Source organism: Eleutherodactylus coqui, chromosome 6, assembly GCF_035609145.1.
Source record: "Eleutherodactylus coqui strain aEleCoq1 chromosome 6, aEleCoq1.hap1, whole genome shotgun sequence".
Classification (NCBI taxonomy): domain Eukaryota; kingdom Metazoa; phylum Chordata; class Amphibia; order Anura; family Eleutherodactylidae; genus Eleutherodactylus; species Eleutherodactylus coqui.
The window spans coordinates 170,079,293-170,104,608 of NC_089842.1; the positions used below are offsets into that span (position 1 = coordinate 170,079,293).

Sequence of the window (25,316 nt, forward strand, 5' to 3'; positions counted from 1 at the left end):
TTTTCTACTTCAGTTTCATTTGATAGATAGATAGATAGATAGATAGATAGATAGATAGATGGATAGATGGATGGATAGATAGATAGTAGACACATAGATCTGTAGTTTGTATATTTCATTCATTTTTCATTTATCTCTTTACCATTGTACATACACGGGGCTATTTGTTATTATTTTAGACCTACATCAGAGACCAGAAACATCAAGCATCACTGCCTGAACAATCTGTGGTTTTCATCACTCTGAATATTCCATATAAACAAGTTTTGATGTTCAATAATAGAAAACTGGTTCACTGGCGTTTGATAAAACATCCAATATTCAAAAATCTAAAACTGTAGCAGGATTGTATTTTCTTGTTATGAGAGTTTCCACAAATACGAGATTAGAAATAAAATGTCTCAGATCTTTATGAAGTTCACTGGGTTGTATAGCAAAGGTAACTTCACTGTGCAGCGGAAGAGTGCTAGATATTTCACATATCTGTGACCGGCTTCAGTCTCTTTGGAAAACCTCTTGCTAAGAACATTTGTCTTGTACTCATTCATATCCTTATCCCCCTTCTACTCCCTCCATTGCTGATGCATGTAAAGTCCTTACATGGTATGTAAAGGAGTCATGACAGCTATGACAGATTCATCTTTGAACAGACGGGCCTCACTGATTTATAATGGGGTCTGTCAAGTTTCCATCTGGGTTCCAGTATTTTTGGCAGCAAGAATAGTGCTGCAGACTATGATACTGTTGATATCACAAACACCAGAACCCCTGACGAAAGTGAATAACACTAATGAGAACAAAGCCTTAAAGCATATTTACAAAAGGACAGGTCTTAAAAAGAGAACAGATAGACGAGCCAAGTTCTCGGCCCAATCTAAGAAGCACCAATCGACATACATGTCAATTACAAATGATCGGTAGTGCGATATTAATCGTCAACATATTCTGGTCATACATCTTCCTTTCACTATTTTGCTCATTGATCGGCTGATCATTGGTCCCTTTACAGGGCCTGATTGTAAAACAAACAAGCATTTGGGCTTGATAATTGGTCCGTGCAAAAGGACCTTACGTTTTACCTCAATAGCATAGAAAATTTTTGCAACATTTGTCTCAGGGGCTTTTGGAAAGATTTGCAAAGTTACAAATATCAAAGTGACACCTCCCCCCCAACTACAGTATTTCTAGGTCTAACATCCCTTTATGATGCTGTACTGTAAGTGTCTATATATATAATTGAGGATAATGGCACCTAAAATGTTGCATTGACTAAGTCACAGATGTGAATAATAATACGTTTCTGTGTATTAGTGTCTAATATGACTTGTATGGAAAAAGCTTTTAACTTCTTATCTCATGCAGGTTCTACAGCTGGGATCAGATATCCTTCCTCAATATAAGCAAGAAGCACCAAAAACACCACCGCACATTATATTGCACTACTGTGCTTTCAAAACCACCTGGGATTGGGTGATCCTAATACTAACCTTCTACACTGCAATCATGGTTCCTTACAATGTCTCCTTCAAGACAAAACAGAATAACATTGCCTGGCTGGTGCTGGACAGTGTGGTGGACGTTATTTTTTTGGTTGATATAGTTTTGAACTTTCATACAACTTTTGTGGGACCTGGAGGAGAAGTCATTTCAGATCCCAAACTTATAAGAATGAACTACTTGAAAACATGGTTTGTCATTGACTTATTGTCTTGCCTACCATATGATATCATCAATGCCTTTGAAAATGTGGATGAGGTAAGTGTATGTCAACAAAATGTTAGTATAAATGCATATTGAAATTACAAGTTTGTATAATGGATGTCTTATGTACTAAAGAGCTGTGTGTATCATACCTTGCAATGGCCCTCTAATAGTGACTTATCCTACCTGGCCCTCTCCTGTTCCCCACACCCGTCTCCAGCCATTGAGCCTTAGTTACCATCTTTAAAGGGAACCTGTCATGTCTCCACAGCACCATAAACCAAGTTATGATGCTGTTAAGGGAGGTGACAAGGAGTTGGATGAGGTATTTTTTATACTCACCCGCTTCCGGGATCCAGTGGTGTCCTCCTCTGAAGTCCTGGCAACACACGAAAATCTTGCTCTTTTTAGAGTCCCATGAGCACGCTCTCCCATAGACTCAAGCTCTAGTATGTCTTTATTGAGCACCAGTGCCCCAAACTGTACACAATATTCCATGTGTGATTTGACCAATAATTTTTTAATGGGGAAGAACAATGCTCTTGTCATGCGCCCCTACACCTCTTTTAATGTACACCATGATCCTGTTTGCCTTGGCAGCAGCTGCCTGACACTGGTTGCCCCAGTTAAATTTATAGATAAATTAAATCCCTAAGTCCTTTTGCATGTAGATTTTACCAAAGGTTCCCGTTTAGTGTGTAATGATGACATGTATTTTCCCTGCCCATCTGCATAACCTTACATTTATCAGTGAAACTTCATTTGACACTTTTCTTCCCAAGCTCCCTTTGAAACCATATACTGTCCTCTCTTGTGTTAATTACATTGCATTGTTTCGTATTACCTGCAAATATTGATATTTTACTGTACAATCATTCTATAAGTCTGTTAATATATTAAAAACAATAGGATCAAATACTGACCACTGTGGTACCCCACTGGTAATATTGACCCGATTAGAATTTGTACCATTAATAATAGAGATGAGTGAACGTACTCGTCCGAGCTTGATACTCGTTCGAGTATTAGCGTGTTCGAGATGCTCGTTACTAGAGGTGAGCACCACGCGATGTTCGAGTTACTTTCACTTTCATCTCTGAGACGTTGGCGCGCTTTTCTGGCCAATAGAAAGACAGGGAAGGCATTACAACTTCCCCCTGCGACGTTCAAGCCCTATACCACCCCCCTGCAGTGAGTGGCTGGCGAGATCAGGTGTCACCCGAGTATATAAATCGGCCCCTCCCGCGGCTCGCCACAGATGCATTCTGACATAGTTCAGGGAAAGTGCTGTCTTGCTGGGGTTGCTATAAGGAGAGTGTTAGGAGTTATTTTAGGCTTCAAGAACCCCAACGGTCCTTCTTAGGGCCACATCTGACCGTGTGCAGTACTGTTGAGGCTGCTTTTTGCAGTGTTGCACTTTTTTTTTTTTTGTATATCGTCCGTGCAGAGCATTGCGTCCTCAGTCTGCAGTAATTTTACATAGTATAGGGCCAGTAGTGCTGAGGCAGGGACAGTGAAAAAGGTGAAAGACATATACTGTCTATATAGGCAGTGGGCTGTTCCAAAAAAATTTGGGAAAAAACATTCTATTTGGGCTGCCTGTGACCGTCCTGAGTGTACTGCATCTCTGCTTGGGGTAGTAGTCCTAATTAATACGCAGCCAGCTAAGTGTTACAGCAGGCTTGCGCAAAATTCTTTCCTGGCTCTGCGTTGGCCGTTACATCACCGCTGTCATCCTGTCCAGAGGGAAACAGTCTGCAGTAATTTTACATAGTATAGGGCCAGTAGTGCTAAGGCAGGGACAGTGAAAAAGGTGAAAGACATATACTGTCTATATAGACAGTGGGCTTTTCCAAAAAAATTTGGGAAAAAACATTCTATTTGGGCTGCCTGTGACCATCCTGAGTGTACTGCGTCTCTGCTGGGGGTAGTAATCCTAATTATTATGCAGCCAGCTAAGTGTTACAGCAGGCTTGCGCAAAATTCTTTCCTGGCTCTGCGTTGGCCGTTACATCACCGCTGTCATCCTGTCCAGAGGGAAACAGTCTGCAGTAATTTTACATAGTCCAGGGCCAGTAGTGGTGAGGCAGGGACAGTGAAAGAGATATACTGTCTATATAGGCAGTGGGCTTTTCCAAAAAAATTTGGGAAAAAACATTCTATTTGGGCTGCCTGTGACCGTCCTGAGTGTACTGTGTCTCTGCTGGGGGTAGTAGTCCTAATTAATATGCAGCCAGCTAAGTGTTACAGTAGGCGTGCGCAAAATTCTTTTCTGGCTCTGCTGTGTGTTCCGTAAGCGAAGTCAGCCTCCAACCACAGACCAATAAGCGGCACATTTAATTACAGTGTTCTGTTTCTGCACTACTGGTAATACACCATGCTGAGGGGTAGGGGTAGGCCTAGAGGACGTGGACATGGACGCGGGCGAGGACGCGGAGGCCCAAGTCAGGGTGCGGGCACAGGCCGAGCTCCTGATCCAGGTGTATCACAGCCGACTGCTGCGGGATTAGGAGAGAGGCACGTTTCTGGCGTCCCCACATTCATCTCACAATTAATGGGTCCACGCTGTAGACCTTTATTAGAAAATGAGCAGCGTGAGCAGGTCCTGTCGTGGATGGCAGAAAGTGCATCCAGCAATCTATCGACCACCCAGAGTTCTGCGCCGTCCACTGCTGCAACTCTGAATCCTCTGGCTGCTGCTCCTCCTTCCTCCCAGCCTCCTCACTCCATTACAATGACACATTCTGAGGAGCAGGCAGACTCCCAGGAACTGTTCTCGGGCCCCTGCCCAGAATGGGCAGCAATGGTTCCGAATCCTCTCCCACTGGAGGAGTTTGTCTTGACCGATGCCCAACCTTTGGAAAGTTCCCGGGGTCCGGGGGATGAGGCTGGGGACTTCCGGCAACTGTCTCAAGAGCTTTCAGTGGGTGAGGAGGACGATGTCGATGAGACACAGTTGTCTATCACTCAGGTAGTAGTAATTGGAGTAAGTCTGAGGGAGGAGCGCACAGAGGATTCGGAGGAAGAGCAGCAGGACGATGAGGTGACTGACCCCACCTGGTTTGCTACGCCTACTGAGGACACGTCTTCAGAGGGGGAGGCAAGTGCAGCAACAGGGCAGGTTGGAAGAGGCAGTGCGGTGGCCAGGGGTAGAGGCAGGGCCAGACCGAATAATCCACCAACTGTTTCCCAAAGTGCCCCCTCGCACCATGCCACCCTGCAGAGGCCGAGGTGCTCAAAGGTCTGGCAGTTTTTCACTGAGAGTGCAGACGACCGACGAACAATGGTGGTCAACCTTTGTCGCGCCAAGATCAGCCGTGGAGCCACCACCACCAGCATGCGCAGACATATGATGGCCAAGCACCCCACAAGGTGGGACAAAGGCCGTTCACCGCCTCCGGTTTGCACCGCTGCCTCTCCCCCTGTGCCCCAACCTGCCACTGAGATCCAACCCCCCTCTCAGGACACAGGCACTACCGTCTCCTGGCCTGCACCCACACCCTCACCTCTGCTGTGCTCGGCCCCATCCACCAATGTCTCTCAGCGCACCGTCCAGCCATTGCTAGCGCAAGTGTTGGAGCGCAAGCGCAAGTACGCCGCCACGCACCCGCACGCTCAAGCGTTAAACGTGCACATAGCCAAATTTATCAGCCTGGAGATGCTGCCGTATAGGGTTGTGGAAACGGAGGCTTTCAAAGGTATGATGGCGGCGGCGGCCCCACGCTACTCAGTTCCCAGTCGCCACTACTTTTCCCGATGTGCCGTCCCAGCCCTGCGCGACCACGTTTCCTGCAACATTGTACGTGCCCTCACCAACGTGGTTACTGCCAAGGTCCACTTAACAACAGACACGTGGACAAGCACAGGCGGGCAGGGCCACTATATCTCCCTGACGGCACATTGGGTGAATTTAGTGGAGGCTGGGACAGAGTCAGAGCCTGGGACCGCTCACGTCCTACCCACCCCCAGAATTGCGGGCCCCAGCTCGGTGGTGGTATCTGCGGCGGTGTATGGTTCCTCCACTAAACCACCCTCCTCCTCCTCCTCCTCCTCCTACGCAACCTCTGTCTCGCAATCAAGATGTGTCAGTAGCAGCACGTCGCCAGCAGTCGGTGTCGCGCGGCACGGCAGCACAGCGGTGGGCAAGTGGCAGCAGGCCGTGCTGAAACTACTCAGCTTAGGAGAGAAGAGGCACACGGCCCACGAACTGCTGCAGGGCCTGACAGAGCAGACCGACCGCTGGCTTGCGCCGCTGAGCCTCCAACCGGGCATGGTCGTGTGTGACAACGGCCGTAACCTGGTGGTGGCTCTGCAGCTCAGCAGCCTCACGCACGTGCCATGCCTGGCCCACGTCTTTAATTTGGTGGTTCAGCGCTTTCTGAAAAGCTACCCACGCTTGTCAGACCTGCTCGGAAAGGTGCGCCGGCTCTGCGCACATTTCTGCAAGTCCCACACGGACGCTGCCACCCTGCACACCCTGCAACATCGGTTTAATCTGCCAGTGCACCGACTGCTGTGCGACGTGCCCACACGGTGGAACTCTACGCTCCACATGTTGGCCAGGCTCTATGAGCAGCGTAGAGCTATAGTGGAATACCAACTCCAACATGGGTCACCATTCCTCTGCTATGCCTCTTGAGAAGTTCCCTGCAAAGCATAAAGGCAGACGCTTTGCGCTCGGAAACGGAGGCGGGGGAAGACAGTATGTCGCTGGATAGTCAGAGCACCCTCCTGTCTATATCTCAGTGCGTTGAGGAGGAGGAGCATGAGGAGGTTGAGGAGGAGGGGGAAGAGACAGCTTGGTCCACTGCTGAGGGTACCCATGCTGCTTGCCTGTCATCCTTTCAGCGTGTATGGCCTGAGGAGGAGGAGGAGGAGGATCCTGAAAGTGATCTTCCTAGTGAGGACAGCTATGTGTTGCGTACAGGTACCCTGGCACACATGGCTGACTTCATGTTAGGATGCCTTTCTCGTGACCCTCGCGTTACATGCATTCTGGCCACTACGGATTACTGGGTGTACACACTGCTCGACCCACGGTATAAGGAGAACCTTTCCACTCTCATACCCAAAGAGGAAAGGGGTTCGAGAGTGATGCTATACCACAGGACCCTGGCGGACAAACTGATGGTAAAATTCCCATCCGACAGCGCTAGTGGCCGAAGGCGCAGTTCCGAGGGCCAGGTAGCAGGGGAGGCGCGGAGATCAGGCAGCATGTACAGCACAGGCAGGGGAACACTCTCTAAGGCCTTTGACAGCTTTCTGGCTCCCCAGCAAGACTGTGTCACCGCTCCCCAGTCAAGGCTGAGTCGGCGGGAGCACTGTAAAAGGATGGTGAGGGAGTACGTAGCCGATCGCACGACCGTCCTCCATGACGCCTCTGCCCCCAACAACTACTGGGTGTCGAAGCTGGACACGTGGCCTGAACTCGCGCTGTATGCCCTGGAGGTGCTTGCTTGTCCTGCGGCTAGCATCTTGTCAGAGAGGGTGTTTAGTGCGGCTGGGGAAATGATCACGGATAAGCGTACCCGCCTGTCAACCGACAGTGCCGACAGGCTTACACTCATCAAGATGAACAAAGCCTGGATTTCCCCAGACTTCTCTTCTCTACCAGCGGACAGCAGCGATACCTAAACAATACGTAGGCTGCACCCGCGGATGGAAGCATCGTTCTCTATTACCATCAAAAACGGGGACCTTTTAGCTTCATCAATCTGTGTATTCTATTCATCCTCCTCCTCCTGCTCCTCCTCCTGAAACCTCACGTAATCACGCCGAACGGGCAATTTTTCTTAGGCCCACAAGGCTCAGTCATATAATTTTTGTAAACAATTTTTATACGTTTCAATGCTCATTAAAGCGTTGAAACTTGCACCTGAACCACTTTTTATTTTAACTGGGCTGCCTCCAGGCCTAGTTACAAATTAAGCCACATTAACCAAAGCGATTAATGGGTTTCACCTGCCCTCTTGGTTGGGCATGGGCAATTTTTCTGAGGTACATTAGTACTGTTGGTACACCAATTTTTTTGGGCCCTCGCCTACAATGTAATCCAATTAATTTTTTGCCCACCTGCATTAAAGCTGACGTTACCTGCTGGGCACTGCAATGGGATATATTTATGTACCGCCGGTGGCTTCCTGGGACCCACCCATGCTGTCGGTCCACATGGACTTCCCATTAGGGAGATGTATGTGCCTGTGTATACTTATAAAAAACTCGAGCCTGACTGGGGCATGCAGTTTGGGCCAAAGCCCACCTGTATTTAATCAGACGTTAGCTCTGCTGTCCAGGGCACTGCAATGGGATATATTTTTGTACCGCCAGTGGGTTCCAGGGAGCCACCCATGCTGTCGGTCCACACGTACCTCACATTAGGGAGTTGTACCTGCCTGTGTCTATGTATTAAAAACCCTGGTCTGACTGGGGCATGCAGTGTGGGCCGAAGCCCACCTGTATTTTATCTGACGTTACCTCAGCTGTGCAGGGCAATGCAATGGGATATATTTATGTACCGCCGGTGGCTTCCTGGCACCCACCCATGCTGTCGGTCCACACGGAGTAGTAACTGCATGTGTCCACTTCTAAAGAATCTCAGTCTGACTGGGGCATGCAGTGTGGGCCGAAGCCCACCTGTATTTTATCTGACGTTACCTCAGCTGTGCAGGGCAATGCAATGGGATATATTTATGTACCGCCGGTTGCTTCCTGGCACCCACCCATGCTGTCGGTCCACACGGAGTTGTAACTGCATGTGTCCACTTCTAAAGAACCCCAGTCTGACTGGGGCATGCAGTGTGGGCCGAAGCCCACCTGCATTAAACATGACATTACCTCAGCTTTGATGGGCAATGCAATGGGATATATTTGTGTACCGCCGGTGGGTTCCAGGGAGCCACCCATGCTGTGGGTGCACACGGAATTCCCATTGCAGAGTTGTACCTGCCTGTGACTATTTATAGAAAACCGCGGTCTGACTGGGGCATGCAGACACCTTGACAGAATGAATAGTGTGTGGCACATAGGTTCCCCATTGCTATGCCCACGTGTGCAGCTCCTGATGGAGGTGGCACAGGATTGGATTTCTCATTACTCCTGTACAGCATTGTGGGCTATCGCCCCGCCCCTTTTAAAGAGGGTCGCTGCCTAGCCGTGCCAACCCTCTGCAGTGTGTGCCTGCGGTTTCTCCTCATGGCAGACGCACTTATAAATAGACATGAGGGTGGTGTGGCATGAGGGCAGCTGAAGGCTGCGCAGGGACTCTTTGGTGTGTGCTGTGGACACTGGGTCGTGCGGGGGGGGGGGGGGGGGTTGGGCAGCATGTAACCCAGGAGAAGTGGCAGCGGAGTGTCATGCAGGCAGTGATTGTGCTTTGTTGGAGGTAGTGTGGTGCTTAGCTAAGGTATGCCATGCTAATGAGGGCTTTTCAGAAGTAAAAATTGTTGGGAGGGGGGGCCCACTCTTGCCGCTATTGTGGCTTAATAGTGGGACCTGGGAACTTGAGATGCAGCCCAACATGTAGCCCCTCGCCTGCCCTATCCGTTGCTGTGTCAGACCCATCACTTTCTTGAATTGCCCAGATTTTCACAAATGGAAACCTTAGCGAGCATCAGCGAAATACAAAAATGCTCGGGTCGCCCATTGACTTCAATGGGGTTCGTTATTTGAAACGAACCCTCGAGCATCGCGAAATTTTCATCCCGAGTAACGAGCACCCGAGCATTTTGATGCTCGCTCATCTCTAATTAATAACTATCCTCTGCTTTCTATCACTGGTCCAGTCTAGAACTTACAATTACCTCCTTGTAGAAGCTGATCAGATTCATTTAACAGGAACCGATGTTATACAGCTATTTTCCTTGAGGTCCTCCAGGATAGCATCTCTTAGAAACCTCTCAAACATTTTACCAATGATAGACATACTGGCTTATATTTTTCAGGTTCACTTTATCACCCCTTTTCGAATATTGGCATCATATTTGCTATAGGCCAATCCAGTGGAACAGACACCATCACCAAAGAGTCCTTAAGTGTAAGAAACAATAGTCAGTCTATCACATTACCTAATCTCCTTAGAACCCAGGAGTATATATCATCGGGACTCCGCAATTTGCCTATTTTAATCTTTCTAAGACCGATCTGCGCTTCTTCCTTAGTTAAACTGGTGACATTTAGTGAAGAGTTGACTTGATATTTTAATTTCATCAAAGAATATACTGGAGAAAACATTATTTAATAGATTTGCCTTCTCCTCATCACCCTCTAGAATTTTTCCTACATTACTTTTTCTTTCAGTGTTTCACATTTTTTACTATATATACGAGTTGAAAAACAGAAATGTTTTACTCTCTTTGGCAATGAGTCTCTCTGCCTCAACCTTTGCTGTTATTTGCTTTGTCTTTAATTTTACAAGTTTAATTGCTTTCTTTTTGTTGTTTATTGCCCCCTTTATATCTTTATTGAGCTACATTGCTTTTCTCCTATTCCTAACCCTTTTATTCCTGTAAGGTATGAACTGCTCACAATGAGTATTGAAGATGCTTTTAAAATTCCCCATTTGTTGTTTTGACTTTTTTTTTGAGGACATTGTTCCAATCAATACAGTTAAAGGGCATTTCTAAGCTGATTGAACTTTGCCTTCCTGAAGCTTAGTATTTTTGTAACTCTCACATAAAACTCCCTTTAGAAAGACAAGTGGAAATTTATTATATTATGGTCACTATTTCGCAGTTGCCCCCCCCCCCAACCGCCACCCGCAATTTATATTCGGATAGTTAAAGTTCCCCACAATAATTACCTCATTGGGATTTGCTGCTTCATTTATTTGCCGCAGTAATAGATTTTCAGTGGCTTCTGTTATATTTGCTGGTCTATAGAAAACCCTTATTAGGATTTTATTATTGTTTATCCTTCCATATATTTTTACCCACACAAACCCCACATGTTCTTCTCCCTCAGAAATATCTTCCTTAGTGTGGGCTACAGACAAACCCCTCCCCTTTCTGGTTTTTACAATCCCTTCCAAACAGACTGTAACCCTATATGTTCACTGTCCATTCACAACTTTCTTCCACCTAGGTCTCAGTTATTCCCACTGTGTCATAGTTTTCCTCAGACATTATTACTTCCAGTTCCATAACTCTGTTGATCAGACTTCTAGCATTAGTCACTATGCAGTTTAGAGTTTGCAAGTGCAATACATAGTGAAAGGAGCTCTGCATCCATAGCCTTATCTGTATGTATAGCGTTGGTATTCTGCCTTTACGGCCTCCATAGTACAATGCAGTTGTCATTAAATCCCCTGCCCTCTAATGGTAAGGAAATGACTCCACTTATTTTTCCCTAGTCTACATAGCAAGGCTGACAAGTGAGCTGCAGAAAACAGGAAGCTTTAATGTTCCAGTGACAAAGCACATACAGCATATGTCTTTAAACATAAAAAAAGAAAGATGGCAAACTAGTAAATTCAAACAATATAATATCAGATAATGCTTTGTCACCCTGATCAGTTTAGATTTTCACTCAGTACTTGGAAATTGTTATTACTTTAGTGCTGATACTGAGGGAATAACTCACGGGTAATATACTCGTTCAGTATTGGTCAGCCATTTCACAATTCCTGCCGGGGATAAACACACATTAATTGGAAGCAATTTACAATGATAACACTCTGGAGTATAAGATGATATAGTCACAAAGTAAACACTTGGCATCTGTGCTGTAGGCCAGAGCTATCGTGTACACACATCTCTGGATCTGTCACTTGATGACCCACTTCAGTGTGACACTGGCAAAGATAAAGGCTTTTATTGGTATCTGGGGAATTGAAAAGCCAGCGAGTCTTTTTGTAGGGATAACAGTACAATGAAGATGTAAAGCATTACAATGCTATTAAAATCTGCTTTTTATATACTATTGCTTAGGTCATCTTTTCCAAATGTGTTCTTTAGAGACATTAATTAGTATTAAAGGGGTTTTCTAGGATTCTAGTATTGATGACTTATCCTCATATAGGTCAGCAATATTTGGTCGGTGGGGTCCGCTGCTCTTGACACCCACTAATCAGCTGATTGAAGAGGCTGTGATGCTCAAAAGAGCATCATGGCCTCTTCTCCCGCCTTTGATGTCATGTTCATTGATCACATGGCCTGAGACAGCTCAGTCCCATTTAAATGAATGGGACTGAGCTACAATTTTCAGGCACAGCTGCTATGAAGTATATGGCGCTGTGCCTGGTATGCCGTGAAGTGACAGCAACGCTCACTTAAATGCTGCAGCTAATTTGCTGTCCTATGTTGAGAACCACCAGCAATCTGATATTGGTGATCTATCCTGAGGATAGTTCATCAATATTGAAGTTCTGTAAAACCCCTTAAAGGGTGTTGGTTGCATTATAGGATGTAGTTGGTGCCAAAATTTGCAAATCGTCAATAAATGATTTTTCTGAGATACTCGAAGTGTCATGTGTCTCCAGAAGGGGATTAGGAAACCCTACTGAGGTTGAATACAGAGGTATAAGATAGGTGAGCTAATAAACCGAAAGTCTTATGTCAAAACAAAAGACATAGGAACAAAAGATGTAATAAACAGCTTTTATTCCCATTCAGGACTCTGTTCTATTTGCCACAGTGACTAAAAACAGTAACTCTCTCAGGAGGATCTAAATCATCTTTGCATAAACATCCAACTGAAATCAAGTGAGAATTGTGTAGTCCTCCACATTACCTCTGGAGGCACTATAGATGAAGTAAACACTTGTACACATTTCAGCAATGAGACACCCAGTGATGAACTTACCGAAAGGAGATCCTTTCAACAGATTGTTTATACTAGACAACCCTTTTCTTTGCCCTGGTATCACACTAAACATTAAAAGGTTCACCAGCAATTCCTTTTATTATTCCTCCAACAACATCTGAAATGTAACAGAGAGAATACTTAAGATTAAACATAATGAGTAGATAAATATCCACTGTGGATGGTGTTAGAATTAACTGACAATTCCAAAAGTGTTACGGGAACAACACAGTATGTCTTACAGGGAACTATACAGGTTGTCAAAAAGTCTGATCCAGCTCTTTATCTCAATACTGGAGTCCTATATTGAAATATCAATAGCGTATTTGAATAGAAGGGTATGGATGTGCTACATGATGGTATAGTGCACTGGCCCACAGGGGCCCTGAAACATGGATTTCAATTTTGCATTTCGGCCTTTGTAAGAGATAGAGAGTAAAACTCAATAGTAAAGTTGAAGTGTAGCAAGTGAGAAGCAGAAATTTGCTTAGTCCTATGGGACCACTGCTATGACTGAAGTAGGGAAAGTATACTCAAAGTGGCCTCCTTTTCCAATGCTAGACACAGGTCATCCAGGAAATCATCCGAGCATTTTGAGGCACATTTCTGAATTATCACTACTTTCCTCACCTAATATCACTGTTGTATCTAACTTGATGCACCCACATCATGTACCATTAGGTCATCACAATCTTGTATCACAATGTGAACTGTATCCTGTGTGTCTCCAGCGAGACTGAGAAAGAGGTGCCCGTGCCTCGAAACACTCAGTATTTCATGCTGGTTTTTTATCAAATAAAGATATACTCTTTTAGGACGCAAACAAGTCCATATGCGTCTAAAAGGTCGCACCAAGATAGTGAATTTTTTTTTTCTCTGACCCACACATTCTATCACTGGCCAACCCTAACGGTCCCACAGGACTTAAAGAGATGCATAAAGTGGATTTCTGCTTCTCACATGCTACTCTTCAACTATGCAATTAGGTTTTACTCTCTATCTCTTACAGGGAACACCATGCGAAATTGAAATCCATGTTCTAGTATGCCATATCATTGAGTAGTGCATCCATGCTTTCCTGTTCAAGAGCCTTGTCGGATGTTGCAATTCACACCCATATGCTTAAATAGGGCTAAAATTAAATGCCACAAACTGTCCATGGACAAGAATAATGCGGCTTTACTAATCTTATACAACCACTTTAATCCCTTTACCAGTTTGCGCACTGTCCGTGGTGCTGAATGTTTACTTATGAAACTTATCTTACTTATTTTTTTGCCTTCACATTAAAAACATGTGCCTACTATTCCTCTAGCGGCCCCCACATAAGTGATTCTAAAATAAATGCACAATCCTAAACATGTTTGCTAATTTCCAACTAAAATAACTTGACCATTGTTAACTTATTACATGCTAATTGTCGCCTATGTTTCCATGACGGATAGGTAGCAACAAGCAATCACACCGCAGGTGATATTTATCTTTGTTGCAAGCCAATTACTTCCTACACAAAAGATTGCACTTTGTATGAGTCCAAATAAATGTTCAATCGAATGCAATGATTCTAGAGAGAAATGTTTGCCTTAATTGTGGAAAAATGTCATGCCGAGAATACAGGGAAAATGTTTTTCTCTTTGAATCTCACAGAGTAAATGTACTAAGGATCACAGCACTTGTCAATAGGACAGGTCTGTGTACAGTATTGAAACATGGTCATTTTTGTTCTCGGATTACACCAATTCTTACATTATTTATTTATTTATTTATTTATTTATTGTGATGTTCAAAATAACACTAAAATACAGAATGTGATTGTAACATGATAAAATCATTTTATAAGTACTGCAGTGTATTTTGTTTCGTGTATGCTGGCTAGTTTATGCTTAGAATATAATTTATGGTTTTAAGGAACTGTCCCATATGGATAAGCCCATTCCATATTCCCTGTTAGGGTATAAAGACATTATAGAGTCAATTAGCAGCATATTTCTTGAGCTGTGGAGAGAACTACTAGGAAGAATAGACTTGATGTGCAATACACTCCTCAGAACACAGAAGTTGTAGCACCAAGGACGAGCCATAAGGTTACGTAAATTGAGGAGGTAGAAGGTCATTAAAATATGCAAATGTTCAAATTTTCAAGCACCTAGCTCTGATCTGTGGGGTGTGGGAGGGGCTTCAATGGTATAAAAGCCAGATTGAAAGCAACTTTTTTCAATCAGACGAGAGCATAAACAGCACAATATACGCAACCATCTGAGTCCTTGGTTTCCAATGCATCCATTCACACAGGCGAATATTCGGCGCGTTAATACGTCAGTCCATGAAAAATGGGATATATGAGAATGAAATACGCACTGACGCATGTATGGCGGGCAAAAAGATAGTTCTGGAAACGTCCCACACACAGAAACGTCACTAGGGACGGGTCGCCTCCGCTCTGCGCATGCTGTGCAGGGGCACCGGTCCGCATCCCACTGTGAGGATTCTCACAGCAGGATCCGACCCGGCCATCTGCAGGCGGCCGTACACTAACAGCTCAGCATTATTTTGATTTGGTCATGGATTCAGTGGTACAGCCATTTCTCCGATGTGTCCAGGAACTGTTTTTCAGCACAGCAATGCCAGGCCGCATGTTGTAACTGTGAGCAGCTTGCATGGACTAAACATGCTTCCTTTGCCTGCAACGGCTCCGAACATGATTCCTATCGAGCACATCTGGGATATCATTGGTCGGCAATTGCAAAGAAAGCTGTCAGTAGTGCATCTTGATGATTTACGTGCCCAAGTGCATTCAGCATGGCAGAGCATTCCTTGGAAAATCATTAACAACCTCATTGAAAGTATGCAAGATGCATGTAATTCTGTACAAGGTGCTCATACTCAATACTGAAAAAATTAAGATGTTTTGAATATTTCTTTTTACCATTTGCATATCATTAACATGTCCAGCGATCCTATGATTTTCATATTTCCATGACTTTTCCTTTTTGGTGTTGCAATTTCAATGCTGAGGAGCATATGATCCTGTACTGCAAATAAATGGATGTCATAGACTACTACAAATGATTGTCGACACAGAGCTTTCTTCAATCAGCCTTATTGCAACAATGGGTTATCTAGATGGGACAATCACCTCCTTGGAGTATTTAACACCTGGAAATCACTTATTATCAAAATATTGGCACATTAATTAGTTTGAATACATTATACTATAACATAATATACCTGTAGTTAAATAGAATCAAGGTTTTGTTTCCAGAAGATACAGCTATCATAGTTAGTCATGCTATGGCTTTAGCCAAGATTAGTTATCTATCGAGTAGATTTGGACTCATACATGGTGATGTGAGGTATTGTTCAATATATTAACATTTCTGGGTGCCTATGGTGTTACACATTTAGGCATGGTTCTGTAGGTTAACTAGCATAGTTTGGTGGTATAATGGGAATGTCTACTACTTTGTAACTTTTGATTTGATTTTATATGTTGGGCTAAAGTATGGTAGTGAAGAAGTAAGTGATGAATTGGTCTTCTCCATTGCCTATTTGAGTGGCAATAAATTATCTATGCAGGGCAATTAAATCTATGCAGGTGATAAGAGACTTTGTATTATATTCAAGTATGATATGCCACAGACTTAAAAGTGTATTTACACTTTCAGATGACTTTTCAGAATAATCTGTCATGTGTGCACGTGTAATAACACTTTTTCTCCTTTGTAGGCTCCATCTGTAATTCTTAGTTTTCTCTGATCTGGTGGGTGGAGTTTAGCTGCTGCGAGGTCTCCTATACACTGCACATATAGAAGAGATCCTACTTCCCTGTCACCATCTCTCATATACAAAGAGGCAGCAGGATATTAGGACATAGATTACATTATACAGCAGTACTGAGCAGTGTAGATGTGATTCCAGTAGGTGTGAGACAGTAAACTCTTACTATTTGCTGCAGCAGTATGTCTATTTGAGTCTTTTTTTTTTGCTTCTCGCTCACTCAGCATCTCCTCCTCACTCCTCTTAGTAAACTTCTATAGATAGCATGTAATCTGACCGTTAGTCAATGAGCTTTTAGTCCATGTTGATTTTGGACGTTTTTCAGCAACGAGCGAATGGTTTAACAGGGAGGAGAAGGAAAGCCGCCTGATAAATAGAGAAAGATGCATTTTTTTCCAAGCCTGGGCACTGCAGTGAAAATGGAGTTGTGTGCTTCATGCAGAAATTGGCTCAGTTCATAAGCACAAAGGCCCAGCTCACAGCTGATTGGCAGGGGTCCAGCTTGGCAGACACCCACTGATCTTCTCTTCATGAGCTATCCTGCACACATGAGCTTGGATGGAGTACACTCTGGTGCAGATCTGGATAGAAGTCACCAAACATGGCTTTTGGGTTAAATAACAAACCTTCCACTATGCATTTAACATGCATACTGGAATCCTCCTCAGGTATACATATAGATGTCACACAGTACTCCTAGCTGCAGAATCTGATTGCTATTCCTTGACCCGAACTTAAGGTATTTGGTATCTGTGTAGTTGGCAATGGCCCGAGGATTGTTGATCATGCCTATATAATGTTGTGTATTACCAATGAACCCAGGTGAGCAGAATGTATCTCATTGTCTTACTTATCTGGGGGAATCTTCACATGTAGAGCCTGTTTTCTTTACTATAATACTCAAAGCCCATCAATAGTTTACAACCGGACAACCCTCTTAAGTAGAGCTGCAGAGAGGTGGCTAGCCAGAGACCTACTGTGAACAAACTAGAATGAGTGGCTCCTGAGATACTGTCCAGACTCACAGTAGAATAATGAGAAGGAGCCATGCAAGAGTGGCCCCCACTGCTGGCCATAACACATTACAATCTTAAAACAGCAATAATGGGTACAGGGCATTCAGATCTGTCTAGTGGTACAGTTTTGAAAAATACATGTATTTACAAAAATCTATATAATGGCATTATCTACCAGTTTAACTAGGATTGCTCAGATGGGTATGCCGATTTAACAAATATTCTTATTGTATTTCCCAGGGCATCAGCAGCCTCTTCAGTTCTCTGAAGGTGGTACGACTCTTGAGATTGGGCCGTGTGGCCAGGAAATTGGACCATTATCTGGAATATGGTGCTGCAGTGCTGGTTCTCTTGGTCTGCGTATTTGGACTTGTTGCCCATTGGCTAGCCTGTATTTGGTATAGTATTGGGGACTATGAAGTTATTGATGAAGCAAACAACACAACCAAGAATGATAGCTGGCTTTATCAATTGGGAATAAGTATTGGCAGTCCTTATCGATATAATGCCTCTGGCACAGGACAATGGGAAGGTGGACCCAGTAAGTACTCATTGTACATATCATCTCTCTACTTTACCATGACAAGCCTTACAACTATTGGATTTGGAAACATTGCTCCAACAACTGATGGAGAAAAGATATTTTCTGTTGCAATGATGATGGTTGGCTGTAAGTACATTTTTATTTCCTTTTATGATAAAGCATATATAATTTTAATTCATTTGGGTGATGGTCATGATAACTGGATTTCAGAGAGTGGAGAGAGGGAAAAAGCATAGATTGTGGATTATGTTTAAAACATTTAACCCTTTGCAATCCAATTTGTATCCTGGTTTTCCTAGGGGGCTTACTCTGTTTCTGCCATTATACAACAGCGCTATCTGCTGGCTAAAGCCAGTACTGCATGAGGTGACACGTTGGATAGGCTCCGACAGCAGAGAGGCTGGCAATATACAGTAAGAGAAACCTGACGGACATCTTCCAACATCGGAGCTGTGCAGCCTTAAATCATAATGTCTTAAAATGTCAGACAGTTGATTGGAAAGGGTTAAGGCATGGGTTACAAGCATGCTGTTCATTCCATAGCATTCTACATAGACAGGCACAACACTGACAGAAGTAAGGGTATATGTGTGAAGATGTGCTACCTTTCAAACAATTCTCTGATATGCCAGATGGATTGGCAGATAGACATCTCATGAAATATATGGGAAAAAGGCCAATTTAAGAACGCTGATTATATCATATAACATTTTTTGGGATATAATGATTGTTTTTAGATTGGCCATTTTTCTATACACAGTATGTTAGGAGATATCTGCCATGCACATAGGATTGTTATTCAATTTTTTGGGGATTGTATGCAATAAAATCAATTATCTTGCTTTACGCACTCCTATCTGTATATAATAAGAGACTCACATGAGGGTTAAATGAAATACCGCACCCTATGACTTTTTAATCAATGAATCTGATGGTTCTTTTGCTATTTGAAGGAAACCAGTCACATCCGGACAGCACTAAGTTATTGTGTCATTAGGGGATATGACAGAGAGCCGGGTGATGTATTTTTTATACTCCCTCTCTCCCGTGATCTAGTGGTGTTCCCCACTGAAATGAGTGGCACGAAAATCTGACTCTTTTCAGAGTCCCGTGTTTGCGTAGACTTGTTTAGGAGACACACAGAACTCTGAAAAGAGTCAGATTTTTCTGCACTTTGTGGTATTCACCGGGTGACAGTACTGGGTTGTGGGAACGTGTAAGTATTGGAAATACATCCCTTGACTCCCTGTCACGTCCATAACTTAGTTTATGGTGATGCGGGGACACAACAGATTCCCTTTAAGTCAGTGTTACAACAGTGTGTGCAACCGGAAGCTGATGAAGTGCATAGTCCAGACATGAAAAGCGTAGTTATTGCTAGCCAATTGCATGTTTGAATAAAGTAGTTCTGTCCATTGAGTTGGTGCCATTCAACTGGTCATCTTCTAATGGCACCTGATTTGGCACAGTAGTGACAACTATTCATGGCTTTGAATTTGACATTTCTTTAATGCACATGCATTATGATAATTAAGATAATTAAGCTATAAATGACTACATTTCTTTTAAAAATGTACTTTTTGAAACATTAAACCTGAAGAGAATACATTGTTATCCAATCAATCCCTCATCCAAAAAGTGTAATTGAACAAAAAGTGTCATTCAAAAGTGTAATTGAATTACTTTACAGAACTACTTTAATCAAATATGCAAACACTGGGTCAAATCACTTATATTCTATTTTTTACCACATTTGCATTTTGTACAACAGAAAATGTAAATGACAAACAAAATATTTTCTCCACTAGACAGCGCTGTAGAGCATTACTAGATGAAAGTGCTTTGCGCTTTTGCAGCTTACTATGTGGATGGCCATGGTATTACAATTAGAACTTGTCAGTGGTTTTAAGCTGTCATGAAACAGTTGCAGTTTAAGATAATAAAATATTCATAAAAGATTAAGAAAAGCAAGAGTTTCTTCAAGATATTCTTATTTAACCCCTTAAGGACCACGCACATGTTTTTTTTTTTTTTTTTAAATTTGACACTTTCCCACTGGAGCTGGGGCATCCATAGGAGCCGCATCCATAGGAGCCCAAGTTACAGGGAGAAACATTCCCTGTGGTGGCAATAGTCAATGTCAGAGCTGATTAGGGTCTGCTACGACACTGTAGCTCTGCTGTAGCAGGGAATCCCAGTGGTCACGTGACCGCCGGTTCGCGTAGTTATACTTTCTCTTTCACTTTTAGTACATAGCACTCATTGAGCGCTGTGTACTCAGGAAAGGAGAAGGCAGAAAAGGTTAAAAACCCCTCCTACCTTCTCCTCCGGGTTTTCAACTGTGACTAACAGCTGACAACCCGACATGCTCCTGCTTAAAGCCCCTTCAAACCCATGCTGTATTTATACTATCAGCTGGGTTTAAATCCCAGGGCCATAAATTTACAGTGCTTGGTCCTGGGCTTTAAATGAGTTAAAGGACCTCTATCTGATCATTAAGAAAAAACAATATTATTCCTTAATGCATGAGGAATTATTACATTTTACAGTGTGTTTTAAACTTTTTTGTGTGTCTCAACTAGTATCCATGTGTCTGGATGGGTTGAGGGGCACAAACATTTGTTGCTTCTGTAAAAGGGCCTAAAAGGTTAGGGTTCCTTTTCTATGTTGGTGATGAAACCTGCTTTCCTCTAGATGTAGCAGATGCCCTCTTGTTACCGTCGTAGTCCTGGGTATAAACAGATCCTGGGAGAGATCCTTGTATTGTCCCCTCATGTACTTATACATGGTTATTTGGTCGCCCCTTAGCCTTCTTTTTTCTAGAGTAAATAATCCCAATTTGGATAGCCTCTCTGGGTATTCCAGTCCTCTCATTCCATGTATTAGTTTAGTCGCTCTTCTTTGAACCCCATCCAGTACTGTAACATCTTTCCTGAGCACTGGTGACCAGAACTGTGCAGTTGTTCTTCTCTGCCCATTCTCCGATCCGCTAGTTCCTTGTCCTGTTTATAGCTGTCCAAGATGGCTGACTCAGTCTTCAGACTACCTAATCCCCACAGTGTATTGGTAGTGTTAAAGTGTTACACTACTAATGCACTATACCTGCTGTCTGATTGGCTAGAGCTGCATTGGCCAATCAAAGAGTAGTGCAGTGCATAGTGTGCAATAGGTAGTTAGAAAATTGCAGCAGCCATCTTGGATGGCAGAAAACAGGGCACAAAACTGGTGGATCAGAGGGGCAGCAGAGAAGAATAAATGCAGGAAATATATGCCATTTCCCCTCCAGTTTAAGGACACAATTGGGTGTCAAATTGGATGGTTGCTTTAACTTAAACATTAAGGAATCTTGAAACTGTCTAACAGGCTGAGATACCCATTGGGCACCACTCTAATACCAGAACGGCCAGTCTGCCCCTGCTAGGGAAGCTGTTTCCAGGTCTTCACCTTTATATTATAATGTACATACAGGTTTTATCACTATATGTTTACATGTACATAGCTCTCTACTCGCAGAATCCGACCAGTCACACTTTCAATGTCATACTCTACATTCCATATACTGTATCTGTAAAGTTTCTATTCCTCTTAGTTTACTTAGCAATGAATTCTTTTATTAATGTTCTAAACCCTGATTCATCCAGTTATTATGATAAATGATTTAATCAGATAAAATGTGCTACTAATGTTTTATTGATGTAAAAAGCGGTGGAAAGTCCTCCAAGTAATTTTTCCAGCATGATTTGAATTACTTGCATTTATCATACACTTTGAAATGATTTATTATTATGTGTAATTGATCCTGATTGCCTTGACTGAAGTAGATGAGACTGAAAATGTTCTGTCAAGTTATGAATCCAGACAATATGTTTCCAATGCAGAAACACAATACAATGACTTGCTGGTGAGAGAGTAAAACATTCAGCAAAACACAATAATAATATTACCGTATTCTTTTGACTATAAAGACGCATTTACACGCAACGATTATCGCTCAAAATTTGTTTAAACGATGTCTTTTGATCGACAATCGTGCAGTGAAAATGCTACCATTGTTAGCTTTTCTGCCAAACTATGTATTTCTTGTGAGCATGAAATCCATAGTTCATGATAGCAGTGACCGCACACTATGATTCTGTACCGGAGCACTGATAGCATTGTTTTCAGTTGCAGTCCATTGGCAGAACAAAGGAGCTGTATGCAGATAACAGACCACCTGCTATTATCTGCATACAGAGAAGGGAGCCTCATTTACATGCAAATGAAGCTAATAAGCTACTAATGGGCATTAGTGAGCATAGAGGCTCCTGTGGCAGAGAGTGTTAAGGAGGCAGCAATGCAGGCCTAAGCTCTCGCTCATGACCTGAAGGTTGTGAGTTCATATAAAAAGATTTTATTGTGACAAAGGATTCAATGCATAGATGACAATAATACACATCTGAACAATGAGGGAATTCTAACCCAGAAAAAGTGTAAACATCATACATCTTTTACCATAGAACCTTGTTGGTACCACAAGAAAGACCCCTCTGCCAAACATTTCGTATTACATCAACATATAATAATACATAAAATAAAACTGTAGAACGTAGGGAGGGAGGGGAGGAAGATAGGGGAGGGGAGAGAAAGGGGAAGTGTTGGGCCACATGTATTATTAGGAAAAAGAAAGTCTTCTCTGGGGAGTAAGAAGATAGGGGAAGAGTGAGAAGAGGGCATGGATAAGGCTGACTGTGCGCCACAAGATGCAGGATTCGGATCCTATGTTGTGGCCAGCCCCGTGGCTAACCACCTCCCCATTTTGGGGGTAGATCTGAAGTCGAGCAAAGGCTGCCACACCGCGAAAAACGCTGCAAGCGATAAGTCCTCTTCCTCTCTCATCTCCTCATAGTGCAACAGGCTATTGACCGCCTCCACCCAATGAACTCTGCTTGGAGCTGCGCTGGATCTCCAAATCCTCAGGATTATCTGCCTGACAGCCTGGATGAAGAACTGTAATAGACTCCTCTTTATACTAGCCATGGACCCCAGGAACATGGATAGCATCACCATCTCGAAGGTGAGAACAACTGGAACGCCACCCATGGCATTGTATAGAGCCAAAACATCCAACCACGGAGTTGCTATAGGAAGGCCATCCCACCAAATATGTGTCATACTGCCGCTGCCTCCCAGACACCTCCAGCACAAGGGGGAGGACTGAGCAAACATTTTATGTAAACACTCTGGGGTTCTGTACCAACGAGATAAGATCTTAAATGAAGGTTGTGCATTCAATCCTTGCGTGGTTCAGGTAGCCAGCTCAAAGTTGACTCAGCCTTCCATCCTTCCGAGGTCAGTAAAATGAGAACCCAGCTTGGTGGGGCGGGGGGGGGGGGGGGGTAATAAAAAAAAATTACCTGAACGCTCTTCGGAAAAGTTGTCGCTATTCAAATAACAAGATTTATTTATTAGTAGCTTATGCAAAAATATTGCTCATACTGTCAATCAAACTGTCTTTTGAATGAATTGTGAGCCATCATATTTGCGTGTAAATGGGGCTTCAGACGCACATTTTATCTCTATATACCTTTAAAAGGTTGTTTATCTGTGTTCTTTCAGGGAGGTGGGGAGTGCAGGAAAGGTATATCAGATCTGGCATGCATTTCTAAGAAGGTACATGGAGGTGCCAAGAATGCGCTTAATACATAAGGAGATATGCGCCTCTTCTTATATTAGGTGCATCATGCACTGGTGGAAATCTTACTAAGCCATTTGTAATATAATTTACAGGTGGTTGTTGGGAGATGCTGGGCACTAAGTGATAGACAAGGAAGACTAATGCACATACCCCCCCAAAAAAGCATGGACCTCCAACATAACTCCCCCCACAGCCAGACATGGACTTTGATGGTTGATGCAATAATTTTTCTATTATTTTTCCTATAATCACTTTGATCTTTTTTAAGCCTGCAATAAATCTCCATTTGTATAAGTAAGCAACAGGAGTCCTCCTATTATAACCGGACATTTGAATTAAAGTAACACTTATCTTACACTGTATCACAAAGCTGTCACTAGAAAGAAAAAAACGGGAGACAGATCATTTACATACTCCTTGAACTCAGTGTTAGTTGCTTAAGGCTGGTCATACAGATGGAATTTTGATAAGCGGAACCTGCCAATTTTGGTCAGACTGATCATCTACTGGTGCCTCCTGACATTCCCCCGACAAGGAGAAGGGGTAACTTTTGTTGTTGGGGATATAAGCAGCTTTCTCCCCTCTCTGCATTTGAACACATGCACACTGAATTGTGTATTGGAGTGTCGGATGAGATAATTGTCGTCGACAGCTATGTGTATAGTACCCTTAGTCAGTCATAGCTGCCGACAGCTATCTTTTGTGTATGGGTAGCTTAAGTCTAGCTTCACTCAGCCCCACGTAGTGGTAGCTGTGTATCCAGGGATTTGCAAACAATTATTTTTATTGCTTTAATACAACTGAAGGGATTGTTGGGTTGCTGGACAATTTTTTAAAGTATATCCTCAAATGTGTTAAATAACAAAGGCAGGGATGCTTACCAGTCCTCTGCCCCTGCAATCCAGGGCTGCAGCCCCACTGTCCTCTGGTTTTTGTTGTGAAATGCATACCACCTTACTGCTGCAACCAATCAGAAGCTGTTGGGGTAAGTTACCATTCTCCTGGCATCACTACTCAGATACTGGCAACCATGTTGCAGGAGAACAACATCTGACAGTTGCACCCTTTTTTCGGCTGCAGTGGTCAGCTTGTAGTCATTCCACAACAAAGACCAGAAGGAAAGCAGAGCTACAGCACCAGAACACCGGGATAGAGGATGGGTAAATACCCCTGTTTTTGTTATTTTAACACATTTGAGGCTATACTTAAAGCGTTTGTCCAGGGTTAGAAAAATATTTAATTTTATACAATGCTTACTTATTCTGCAGCACTGTTCATCATTTGATGTCCCCATTAGGGCTCACAATCTAAAAAATGTCTTTGGAGGCACCAGTACTAATACTGAGGCACCATACAGCTTTCTTTCATAAACAGCACCATATCTGTCCAGAAGCTGTACGTAGTATTGCAGTTAAGTCGCACTCACTTTAATGAAGCTGAGTGGGGCTTAACCACACCCACCTATGGACAAGTGTGGAGTTGTTTTTGGAAGAAAGCAGCCATGTTTTTCTAATCCTGGACAACCCATTTAAAAAATCATCCGGCAACCGGACAACCCCTTTAACGTGAAAAATTATTTTGTTCCTAAAACGTAGGTGCTATATACAAAAAAGTCGGGCATTTTTAATCAAGACTTTTAGCAAAATTGCTTCATTTTTTTCATTGTAGATACAATTGACCTTAAGGCTGCCACGGCATGCTCAAGGTCATACTGTCACAACTGCTAAAGAGCCGCATTTTGGAAACCAATACTGTAAGTGCAAAAAGCTGCACAGCCAAAATGTACTTTGTATGTTTATATAATGCA

General features: G+C 43.3%; 1 protein-coding gene across 1 annotated transcript in view; it reads left to right on the forward strand.

The window, feature by feature from the left end:
* Positions 1–25,316, forward strand: part of KCNH5 (potassium voltage-gated channel subfamily H member 5) — a 343,547-nt gene that overhangs the window by 118,839 nt on the left and 199,392 nt on the right. The window contains exons 6-7 of the mRNA XM_066605821.1: positions 1,363–1,755; positions 17,532–17,961. Of these exons, the coding sequence (XP_066461918.1) occupies positions 1,363–1,755; positions 17,532–17,961 (823 nt within the window). The remainder of the gene's footprint in view (positions 1–1,362; positions 1,756–17,531; positions 17,962–25,316) is intronic.